This window comes from Juglans microcarpa x Juglans regia, chromosome 7D (genome assembly GCF_004785595.1).
Source record: "Juglans microcarpa x Juglans regia isolate MS1-56 chromosome 7D, Jm3101_v1.0, whole genome shotgun sequence".
NCBI lineage: Eukaryota > Viridiplantae > Streptophyta > Magnoliopsida > Fagales > Juglandaceae > Juglans > Juglans microcarpa x Juglans regia.
Genome location: NC_054606.1, coordinates 8,386,893 through 8,399,830, shown reverse-complemented (window position 1 = coordinate 8,399,830; position 12,938 = coordinate 8,386,893). Strand labels below are relative to the sequence as shown.

At 35.2% G+C, this 12,938-nt stretch overlaps 1 protein-coding gene across 1 annotated transcript; it reads left to right on the top strand.

Moving 5' to 3' along the window:
• The first annotated feature begins 9,603 nt into the window (after positions 1-9,603).
• Positions 9,604-12,477, top strand: LOC121239559 (scarecrow-like protein 33). Its single transcript, XM_041136824.1, is given in 3 exon segments — positions 9,604-9,747; positions 9,887-10,211; positions 10,214-12,477. Coding segments are annotated over 2 exon segments (2,286 nt in total). The 5' UTR covers positions 9,604-9,747; positions 9,887-9,946; the 3' UTR covers positions 12,235-12,477.
• The last annotated feature ends 461 nt before the right edge of the window (positions 12,478-12,938 follow it).

The window sequence follows — 12,938 nt, the reverse complement described above, 5'->3', positions numbered from 1 at the left end:
GGGTAGAAATTGAAAGCACTTTCATAATCTGGTCCATGATGCGACAGAACCATAATTTAATAGTGTGCCAGACTGACTCTGCTGTATGAACCTTATCCTCATGCCAGGCTTTACAGCGCCTCTTCCAAAGTTTCCAGGTTATAATAGAAGGGAGAAGACAAAAAATAATTCTAACCTGTGAAGACTTACTTGCATGGCGAAACCAAAAATTTGTTTTTTCCTTCCAAGTGTGGAAAGAGGCCATATGAACCCCTAATTGTGTGGCTGCTAGGCGCCAAAGGTGTCTAGAAAAATTCGTCGTGCAGAGCACATGATTCAAGTTCTCAATATGACATTTTTGACAATAATTACATTTGGAAGCCATTGGAACACCCACCATCTTAATATTCTTATCAACACTAAGGTAATTATTAGCAGCCTTCCATATCATGATGGTAATCTTCTTAGGAAGAGTAGTATGCCATATCCACTGAGCCCAAGGTAAATGAGGCGCCTAAACCCTAATACAATCTCAGGCGCTCTAGTAGTAAAATTACCCTCATTGTCTTTCAACCAAACAAGCACATCTTGACCCTCCTTCCATCAAGCCAAAAAGTCATACAGAGCCTTGGCTTCTGATGGCCCACTAAGCTGTTCAGAAGAGAGATATCCCACACATTCTCAAGGCGATACTCATTTATCTTAATCAAACGATGAGCAGACATAGGAAATTGACCATTGAAAGGACCTCCCTCATCCCAATTGTCATACCAGAAAGAGATATTACCCTATTTCACAACCCATTTGAAACTATTTATCATCTCTGGGATACTCTGGACAATCGATTTTTAAAAGTGGGTTCCTTTTGTAGTCTCCATGAGGGATAAATAATTTTCTTTACCATATTTACTTCTAAAGTAATCTGCCCAAAGAAAGTTGCCCTTAATAAGATTCTAGGCAAGTTTCATGTGTAAAGTTCTCTGAACATCCACAAAGTCCCTAATACCCAATCTACCTTCATCCGTGGGAGTACAGATATGCTTCCAGGATATCTATTTTCTACGACTCTTGCCTCCAGATTCACCCCAAAAAAAGGTGCTCAAAAGCTTATTCAAGCTTAGAATCACCATTTTAGGGACATCTAAAACAACAAGAAGATGAGTGGCCATACTAGATAAAACGTGATGCAAAAGAATAGTTCTACCACCAGCAGAGAGTATTTTCATCTTCCAACTCACAATTTTCGTATTCACTTTGCTCAGCAATTAACCAAAATCACAAGCCTTCAGCCTGTCGTCCACTATTGGCACCCCCAGGTACTTAAAAGGAAACGAACCCTCAGTAGCCCAGTAAAGCAGATGAGAGAATGTTTCCTGGAAACCAGAAATCTCTTAGAGAAGAAGATGGCACTCTTCTCTTTATTAAGCACTTGACCAGTCCAAGCCTCATATTTATTCAAAACCTCAATCAAACCTTTCATAGTTGTCTTCTCACCATTAGCAAAGATAACTATATCATCGGCATACATAAGATGAGAGATAAGGGGAGTCCCTCTAACTTGAGCAAATTGTCCAATTTTACCTTCCTCAAAGGATTTCTTACTGAGACGAGAGAGCACCTCTTACATTATAATGAATAGGTAAGGTGACAAGGGGTCACCTTGCCTTAGGCCCCGCTCTCCTTTAAAGAAACCCATTGGAGTCTCATTCATCATGACTGAATACCACGACGATGATATACAAGAATTAAGCAGGTCACGAACATTAGAGGAGAACCCAAAGTCGAACAAAACATGTAATAAGAAATTCATATAAGGAGCTATACTAGGGTGGTAATTCGCCCTTAAAAATTTAATTTATGATCAATCTTATTATTTTTTGGAATATTATGGGAGTTGACACTTCTTATATGAGGTTGAGGAAGATTATTAAAGAATTTAGTCCTAATATCATAGCCTTGGCTGAGTCTTTTTTGTTGGAGGATAGAATCCCGTACTTTTTAGGCAAATTTAGTTGCAGTTTTTTTGTTACAAATGAGGTGCATGGAGGTAAAATTTGGTTGCTATGGAACTCGACGGTTTCGATACAATGGGTGGTAGGATCTAATCAGTTTATTACAATGAAAGTAGAGGAGAGTGGTCATGTGTTTCTTCCATCTATTGTATATGCGAAGTGCAGCCGATTTGAAAGAAAAGAGCTTTGGGTGGAATTGGAGACAACGAAGACTGCCAATATTCCATGGGTTCTCTGTGGAGATTTCAACATCATTAAGGATGACTCAGAAAGAAGAGGTGGTCATCCTCGTCCTTTTGTAGCCATGGAAGATTTCAACCAGTGTATTCAAACCTGTGCTCTGATAGACATGTGTTCCAAAGGCCTGAAAATGACCTGGTGCAATGGCCAAGGTGGATTAGCTCGCAGTTGGGCCAGGTTAGATAGATGTTTTATTGATACTAATTTTCTTAATTCTTTCTCTAATGTTTCTTACCAGGTTTTGGCGTGCAGATTGCTGGGACACTAAGAGTCTGTGCAGTATTCCTTGCGCATATCGTCCTTTAATTTGTCTCTCACTTTCGTGATCAGAGCGGGAAAAGTATATCCCATCCAGTTTTGACCCGTTTGTAGAAACATCATTACCATGCGACATGTCTTCTTATTCTTTATCAGAAACATGGAAAGCCGACAATCCTCTTGCTTCATATTCAACTTTCTTCTCATTTACACTGGCTGCCGGGGACCTTGATTTATTCTTCTTTGATTTCCTATTTAGGCTTCCTCTTTAGGCTTCTCAGAGGATTCTCTCATTCTTCATCCAACTCTGTTACTTTGTTTGCAACTAAATTAAAAACTTCTGTGCTTACCTTTTATGAATCTGGCATAGGATAAGTTGATTTTATGATTTGCAGGCTCTCTTGCTCATATAAAACTTTTCTTGTGTCCTCAACAACCAAATCTTCAAGTGCTAGTGTAGAGGGGAAAAGAGGTTTCTCTAGTTGATTGTCGTTCAGCTGAGCCTCAATATTAGAATTGTCTTGTCCTTGACCTAGAGCTTCAGGGGGCCTCTCTGTCCCATTAGGCTCTGGTTATCAATCATGCCCAACTGCGCTTGTTCATCAGTCTGGGTTAAGAGCTTTCCTACATACTCCAAGAAAATAACCAAGGCCCCTTCTGCTTCGGAGTGAGAGATTTTTCCTTTCCCCTCATTTCTCCTTTAGCAAAACGTTGTCATTGTGTTTGATGCGGTATTCTTGCCAGATACGTTTCTGAACTTCCCTATCCTCTGTCTTGTTCAGGTTCTTTTCGTTTTTCCTGCAAGTGGAATGATTGTGACCTTGTTGGTTGCATTTTGTGCAATAGGTTGGCAAGGTCTCGTAGACCCACTTCTTGCAAACGGCTCGATGGCCTTCCTGGGTGACCAATCCAAAATTATTGAAGATGTGACTTGGAAGCATCCATTTCCACACAGACTCTTGCCCCATCGGTGCGTGTGACATATTTTGTAGCATTATCCCGTCTAATAAATGTTCCAATACCTACCGTGAGGATCTTGAGCATCGAGTTGTGATATAAATGTGGCGGCAGCCTTGTTAAAAAGACCCAAACAGGGACCAAATGGGGTTTAGAGTCCTCATTGAAATCTGGAATCCATTGGAAAGCAAGGTAAGGAATCCCTTCCATCTTACAGGACTCTCTCAAGAAGTCTTTGTTAAAGTCTTCTTCATTTGTCATCCTCACGAAGACATTTCGAAATCTCCTCATAGAAGAAATCAAGCACGTACTAGAAAGACCCCATCTTTCTGGGATAAAAGCTCTTATCGTGTCTAAAAAAGGCCCCTTATGGAGGAACTTGATGACCATGGAGAACCAAAAGGATGAAACAACTTTGTCGATCTCTTCCCGATAAAAGAGAAAATAAAGCTCTCCATCAATGGTTCTTAGAGGTCTCATCACTATCTCAACCTCTGGGAGAGGCTAAGGAATTGTTTGGAGCAGGTCAACAAAGGATCGATGGCCTGCAGGAAGGATCCCCCCTACTAGGGAGGCCTTGGCAGCCACCATCGGGGCCCTAGCACAAGACTTTACTACTCTATAACTATTTTGTTATATGGCAAAATGAGAACAACCCATATGATTCGATTAACTAATCAGAAGAACAAAAAATCACACTCAAATCCTTAGCCAGCCGAGAACAATCACTAGCTTTCCGACGAGTATCTACTCTCCCGAGACTGCGACAACTCTGTTTTCGCCGACGAGATGGTAGCCGCCCAAAGTCGAAGCAGAGCTGTTGGGTGAAGATCTTTGAAGCAATTAGATCCCAAAAGATGTTAGGCAAAATAGGTCACAACAGTGCCGGAAGACCCTTGGTGAAGTCGCCTGAGCCCGACGAAGAAGTTTGTGCCGGTGGTGAGCAGCCACTCGCTAGACTATGGCGACGATGAGATTTCTCTATCCTCAAGAAGATTTGGGGATCAGATGGTATGCCATGAGTGTGAAATATTAAGAAAATACTAAATAAATTGATGGTAAAAAAGAATGATACAAAATATCTAATTTATAATAAAAATAATTTTATAATATAACATATCATATCAATTCATATTAATTTATGAATTTATTTTATATTTTTTACAAGAGAAATAATAACAACAAAGATGCCTTGATATCCATAAACTACGAAAAGGAAAATAGTAAAATAAAATATCCAGTTTTGGCATGTTCATCTTTTTTTTCTTTAACTTTGCTATTCATCATCGATCACATACCACTCACTACACTAATTTATATTTATTTGTATTTTCTTTATTTTTATTCTTCTTAAACTAATTGAGTTCTTAAACTTATCATCTATATACTACATATTTGATAAGAAAAAAATAAAAAAATTACGTATAATATGTGATGTAAAAATGATGAGTATAATTTTTTATATAATTTTTCATTTTTTTTTTCTATGAGCAGGCAACAAGAAAATTTATAAAAAGAGAAGCACATGTTTTGGTTCAAAAGTCATGCACCCTTTATATGATGACGACGACGACTGGAATGACATTATAGTAAGTAATGATTTTAGTAAAGATTTAAATTTCGTACCGTACCGGTTGGTACGGCTGAAATTTTTCGTTTCGGCCGTCCGGCCGGTACAGGTACTATACCTGTTCCGTACCGGTCAAAATACCGGCCGTACCGGCCGGTACCGGTCATACCGGCCTCAATTTCGGCCTGTACCGGCCTATATTTTGGCCGGTACCGGCCGATATTTCGGCCTGTGTTTTTTTTTTTTTTTTTTTCGTTTTTTCAAATTACAAATTTATTTTTTAACCCTCAATTCAGACTAGACTAGTTATAATTTATATATATATATTTGTATATAATTTATTTATATATAGACTATAATTTTATAATATAATTTATATATATATTTATATATATAATTTATTTATAGATCGACTATCCCGAAACGTTATCCCGAAATGCTATCCCGAAACGGTACCGATACCGAAATATTTCGTTCTAGTGCCTTGACCGGTACGGTATTCAAAACATTGGATTTTAGTACTCCATAGTCTATAAGCCATCAACTCTTTTATTGTGAATGGTAATTTTGAAAATATTTTATCTCATTTTATTATTATAATTTTATTAAATTTTTACATAAAATATAATAAATAATTTAATTTTTTTAAATATCAAAATAATAATAATATTAAAAAAAATATTTTTATAATATTTAATTAACCCATTATCTAAAAAGCATCTTAGTCTACTTTAATAATATTCAAATCTTTATGACTAGAATCGCATGCATACGTCAGTCGGGTCCACTTGATAAAGCATCATCTACAGTAATATTCTCTATTTTATTTTAGTTTTCTTTATTTACATTGTAAACTTAAAATAAATCTTATTTCTTATTATTTGTTGGATAATGATACTTTGTAACTAGTTTACTACTCTTTTACTATTTATATTATATTTGAAATTTTTTAAATTTTTATTATTTTCTTTGAAGTATTTTTTTAATATTTTTAATTATTAAAAAAAATAAAAATATATATAATTTTACTAATAGTCACTTTCTCAACCATTAAATAAAATTAAAAATTAAAAAAAAATCGAATATAAAAAAAATAATAAATAGATAGTAGAATAGTAATAATCTTATCATTTTCCTATTTTTATTACCTTCTTTTCAACAGTCATCACAAATAACTGTTGAAATGTTGTAAAGAAGAAACGAAGGTTTAATATATTAAAAGAAGAGCAGTACTACACTTTTTGAAAAAATCTCTCGAATAAACGTCTCGAACATCACATTTTATTTTATTTTACTTTTTTATATATTTTTTTAATCATCATAAATATTTTTAAAAAAATAAAAAAATTCGTAATATCATTAAAAAACATTTTTTTAATCATTAAAAAAAAACAAAAACTCATTTGGAGCGTTTAGTATTTCTCTTAAAAGAACAAATGAAGATGCGTTCATGAACGAGGAAATACTGTAGCATTATGTTGGATTAACGAATTATAATCAGAAGATAATTAGGAGTGAGCTTTATGGGTTTTAAACGGTGATATTTAGAACAATCATTTTTTTGTAATATTATATATACACACATACGTAACTACAAAGAATACATTATGTTCTCGCTTTCACAAAATAAATACTTTATATGCAAAAATAGAACCAAAACGGAGAACTTACTAAGCATATGATAAATGAATTAATAGTGTATGATCGATCGTCTTTCCGTCTGGAGATGTTTATTATATGGTCATTTTCTCATTACTTGTCATGTGCTCAACTAAGAAAAGTCTCAATTAAAATAAATGTTTGTATTGAGATGAAATTAAAAAATAAACTTCATACTTTTTACCTTATGTAAAAGAAAGTTTGGATATTCAAAATAAGAAAAATTAAATTATCTATTAAAACTTAATAAGTATTATAAGAGTCACAACAATATCATATGTCTATCTTTAATCTTTGTACTCTAAAATTCATACAAATACTCTGAGAAATCTTGATCCGACATTATCATAGACCCCGTGAAAAACACTTTCACTTCCATTTTTTATTTTTTTATTTTTACAACAACAAAACAATTTGTCAGTTGTTGTTTTTATTATACGAAAAATGCCTTTGGTTATTGGAATTAGAATATATTGTAACACTTCATTAATTAATTTGCTAAGTACTTATTCTTCTCTCAATCTTTTCCTTCACATCTAATCACATTAGAGGAAAGAAATAGTATTATATGGATTTACAATTTTATTTATAATTTTACGTACAAAATTCTGATCATTTTTTTTAAATTCAAAATTTAAATTTTAAATTTTAAATTTCATATTCTTTGCATATAAATAACTAATACATCAGCTCGTATTATCATGTGAATAAAAATTATAAATATAAATAATATTTTTGTAGAGAAAAGGGTAATGCCAAGATGTTGACCCATTAGAGCACTAGTTATGGGCTCAACAAATTTTAGCCAAAATTTGACTAAGAAATTTATTTTTACAAATTTAGTTAGTCACTTTTCAACATCATCAAATAACAGGCTCAACAAATCTTTCACCATTCTAATAAAATATTGATTTTGAATTTTTCATTTATTTTAGTTATAATTGTAATTTGAATATTTATTCGTTATTAAAAAACTACCTATTAATTTTTTTACGTTCATATTATTCCAATGACTATATTTCTTTAATAGATATATTTTTTTTAACTTATATTTTTTTTAACGGATATATTTTTTCAACAGCTATATTTCTTTAACGGCTATATTAAAACATAACATTTCCTCAACAATTTTATTCACTTCAACTCAAGTGAATATTTTAGTCTAAAAAAATTATTTGGCTAGCTCATTTGGCTCAACAAATTTGGCTAGTGATTTAACTTAAAGTTAAAATCATTATTGATTTGTTGAGTCAATTGTAACACATTATTTTACACTTTAACTATTTTTTGACTATAATTAGCTTTGTTGAGCCCATAACTGGTGCTCTTACATCGGGAAAAACAGAAACAGAGAATGGAAAAAAGAAAAATCATAGTTTGGGTATGAGAATAGTTTATTACTATTTATTATTTTGTTATTATATTTGATCTACTTTTCATTACAATTTATTATTCTATTATTATTTTTTATTATTTATAATTACGTTTAAATGTTGAACTGAATTGAATTGAGATGATAAAATATTGTTAAAATATTATTTTTTAATATTATTATTATTTTAAAATTTAAAAAAATTATAAGAATAAAGTGAAATGAATTTATCGTTCAAACGTACAATAAGACCAATTCATCTCAGGACAGTCATGTGATGGAAGACTAAAGGCTAACCTTAATTATGATAAGATCATATAATTGATAGTAAGACCGATTAAAATATAAGCTAATCTATGGAGACTTGTTCCCCAAGGTATACGGGGATCAAAAGGAGTTGCTTGGCTCCCAATCATCTCGAAGTATCGGCAGCCTGCAAAAGTCACCGCGGCGTGCGTCACATGATTTGACCATCTGAAAGCCACCAAGGAAAAAGTACAGGTGTGGTCGTGTTCCTCTACCACGTTGTGGGTCCACCACATTGACTGTATTAGAGATAAGGAAGGCTGGTTCTTATCTCTAATTCTGGTCTGTCTTCGTAATCAGGAAATATGTTTTTGGATCTCATTTAATTATAACATTTCCATTAACTGTGGATGCATGTGATATTACCTGTTTCTTTTTAAAGCAAATTTATAATTTTCACCTCAAAATTACCATTGAGACTATTTTAATAAATTCAGATGATTTGCTTATACAACAAAACAAATCTTTTACCAAATTAATTAGGGAGGAATTCTAATTTCTCAGTTAGTGTGACGTGTGATTTAAATTTATAGAAATGATATTGATAGTTATAAGTTGTATAAATTCTGTACACTTTTTTTTTAAAAAGGTGAATAAATTTATAATTTATATTTTTTTATTATATTCAACATTACTCAATTAACGTAGAGAAGAGTTTAAATATATTTAAAAAAGAGAACAATGGTTGATTAACCATGTTTATTTTCTCAAAATATATTTCTCTTTTACATATTCAAATTTATAGACCGAGCTGATTTTGGGTGTGATGAGAATTTTTTATTTTAGATGAAAGTTAAAAATATTATTTTTTAATATTATTATTATTTTAAAATTTGAAAAAATTGAATTAAAATTTAAAAATTTTGAATTATTTATTAAATTTTGTACTAAGATTTGAAAAAAATATAATAATAAAATAAGAGGAAAAGAAAATTTTTTATTTTGTCTTCGATGCAAATTTCATCCCTACAGCAAAATTTTAAAAAAGAAAAAAAAAGTTCAGAGTGGAGAAGATTAGTTGAGCCCGTTGACGAGTCAAATGCAAACACTCGATATTGGAAGTTAGTAGCTCAAGGACGAATCGGGGAATTGAACCTGGCAGACTGCTTGTTGCCGGTGACGGTGACATTACCCTATGACATCCTCTTATGAGTCATTCCTGTGCCCCTTCCCGAGCGTTCTTCGAAATTTCCGAAAGGTTTTACTTCTTGCTTTGTGCGTGTGTCTATATATAAGAGGAACCGTATCCAGAGGATTCGATTTTACTCCAACACAGTGATTGCGTCTCTGCTCTGAGTAAAGCTATTCTCTTTTCAGTCTCGGTCCCATCTGATCGTTATCTGCTCGTCTATTGCTTCCCGCGGGAAAAACAAAAAACTTGATGGGTATCTAAGGTTCTTGAATTTTGCTTCTTTTTCTCTTTTGTCATCCCCTTTTTCTTCCTTTGAGCTTTGTCTTTTTTTGGGTAAATTTTATTTTTATTTTGTTGGATGTTCACGGTTCTGATAAATTCTTGTTTTTGATCTGATTTATGTAGTTTAATGCTTAATTAGTCCCAGATTCGCCTTATTAGTCGTAACCCTGTAAGTCGTCATGGATCAAAGTTTTCATGGTTCGCCCAATTTCATACATGTCGATGACCTTACTGATTTCAATCAGCACCCAAATCTTCTAAACGACTACGCTTTCAATGTACCCTCCCCGGACCTTACCTTCCTCGAAAGTCCTCTTCTTATACCTGACGTGGAATCCACTGGTTTCGCTCCACCGATGTCATTAGGATCTGCGGCGGAGGCATATGCTCCGTCCGCTGCTGCTGGAAGCTTGAGCCCAGCGTCTGTGATTACGAGTCCAGGGGGAGCTCCCCCTCCGATGACAGTGAGTTCTCGGAAACGGTTCTGAAGTTCATGAGCCAGATACTTATGGAGGAGAACATAGAGGAAAAACCCTGCATGTTTTACGACCCCTTGGGTCTCCAAAGTACCGAGAAATCGTTCTATGATGCTCTCGGTCGGGAATACCCTCCTCCCAATCATCACCGACTCGTCGAGAGTCCTGGTGATGTTTTTTCTGGTAGTAGTAGTGATTACGGTACTAATAGCAGTACCAGCACAGATCCTCAGTGGTTCGGTGATATTGTGGAGTACAAGTCATCTTTTCCCCAAGCTACTCTTCCTGGTGAGTATGTTTTCCAACCCAATTCGCAGTCCAATGACGGATCACAGTTTTTGGTCAGTTCGTCGAACACTCTGTCTAATACTGGTGATGGGGTGGAGCTTTTGGCTGAGAACATTTTTACCGACACTGAAACTATGTTGCAATTTAGGAGAGGGTTAGAGGAAGCTAGTAAGTTCCTTCCTAGTGGTAATCAGTTGGGTATTGACTTGAATAGTAGCATGGTGCAACCACAGTGGAAGGGAGATGATCATAAGGTGGAGAAGGGTCAGGTGAAGAATTCCCCGGATGGGTCTAGGGGAAGGAAGAATCATGAGAGGGAAGCTATAGATATGGAAGAAGGGAGGAGTAATAAGCAATCCGCGATTTATGTGGATAATGATGAACTTTCGGAAGTATTCGATAAGGTGTTGCTTTCTACTGATGGACTTGCTTTGCAATTTTGTAATGGTGAACCCCCGAAAAATGGAGCAACGAAGCCCTCACAGAGAAATGAGCAGCCACAAGGAGGTATTGGTGGTGGGAAGAGTCGTACAAAGAAACAGGGAAAGACGAAGGATACAGCTGATTTGAGGAGTCTCTTGATTTCATGTGCACAAGCTGTTTCGACAGGTGACAATAGAACTGCTAACGAGTTACTGAAGCAGATTAGGCAGCACTCTTCCCCTTATGGTGATGGGTGTCAGAGGTTGGCCCATTTCATGGCTAATGGCCTTGAGGCACGCCTGGCTGGTACTGGCACTGGAACTCAAATTTTTTATAGTTCTTTAAGCTCCAAGAAGATGTCAGCTTATGAAATGTTGAAAGCTTACAACGTGCTCCTTTCAGCCTGCCCTTTCAAGAGGATCTCTCTATACTTTGCTAACAAAATGATTTATAGGTTATCAGAGAAAGCAACAAGCATTCATATTATAGACTTTGGTGTTGGATATGGTTTCCAGTGGCCAATTCTCATCCACAAACTCTCTAAAAGACCTGGTGGACCTCCCAAGCTACGTATTACCGGGATAGATTGCCCCCTACCTGGATTCCGGCCAACAGAGAGAATTGAGGAGACCGGTCGTCGCTTGGCAAAGTATTGTGAGCGGTTCAATGTTCCTTTTGAGTACCATGCCATAGCTTCACAGAACTGGGAGACTATCCAAATTGAGGACCTCAAGATTGATAGGAATGAGATGCTTGCTGTGAACTGTCTGTACCGGTTTAAGAACTTGCTTGATGAGACTGATGAAGGGACCAGTCCGCGGAATGCGGTTTTGAACTTAATCAGGAGGATGAATCCTGATGTTTTTGTCCATTCAATTGTTAATGGAGCATACAATGCCCCCTTCTTTGTTACAAGGTTCCGAGAGGCACTCTTCCACTTCTCTGCATTGTATGATGCATTGGAGAATAATATAAAACATGAAAGCCAGGAGAGGTTGATGTTTGAGAGAGAGTTCTATGGGAGGGAGGCTATGAATGCTATAGCATGTGAGGGCTTACAGAGGGTTGAGAGGCCGGAGACATACAAGCAGTGGCACGTCCGTACTACGAGGGCCGGTTTCAAGCCGCTTCCGTTGAACCAAGAGCTCGTGAACATGTTCAAGTCTATAACGATGGAATGGTACCACAAGGACTTTGTACTTGATGAAGACAACCGCTGGTTGCTTCTGGGATGGAAGGGCCGGATTGTCTATGCTTGTTCTTGTTGGGTGCCGGCTTAGGAATCTTGCGCTGGCTGTTTTTGAAAGCTCATAATCGAGGGAGGGCTCAGCCGGCTATGAAACATTAGGTAGTGTGCAAGGGATCATCTTCGTTCTAGTCTTAGTGTTATCCTCTCTGTGTTGTAACTTCACTTTTTATGTACCAAAAGTCCGTGTATGCTTACATTCTTCAACTATCTATAGGTGTTTGTATAATATGTTGGATACTTAATAGCAGCGGTAAAATAATAGAACTTTTCTCTATTTGACAGTTCAAAATTTCATATGAATTGAACAGATAACATGAACTCGACTCATTTTCTTCAAAAAATAAAAAACGGATAATGTGGACCATGAAACACAGTTCCTACGTAATGAAAAAACTGAGAAATATCGAAAAATAAACCATAACACAGCTCCTACCTAATGCAAAAATCTCATGTGGACCAGCTTTTCGCAAAGAGGATATTGAAGAGAAATTATAGTTATAGTCGTGAGTGCGTAAGTGTTGTGTAATTATTTTAAAAAAATGAATAAATATTGAATTCATATGAAAAAATTAATTTTTAAACAGTAAATCTTACTCTTTTCTAAAATAACTACATGGTATTCATATACTGTACAATAGTATGAAGTATTAATCTGATGTAAATTGCGGTCATAAAGACAAATATGATGAATGATGCAGAAATTGCGCTGCAGAAATCAGATCTGCATGTTGTTCA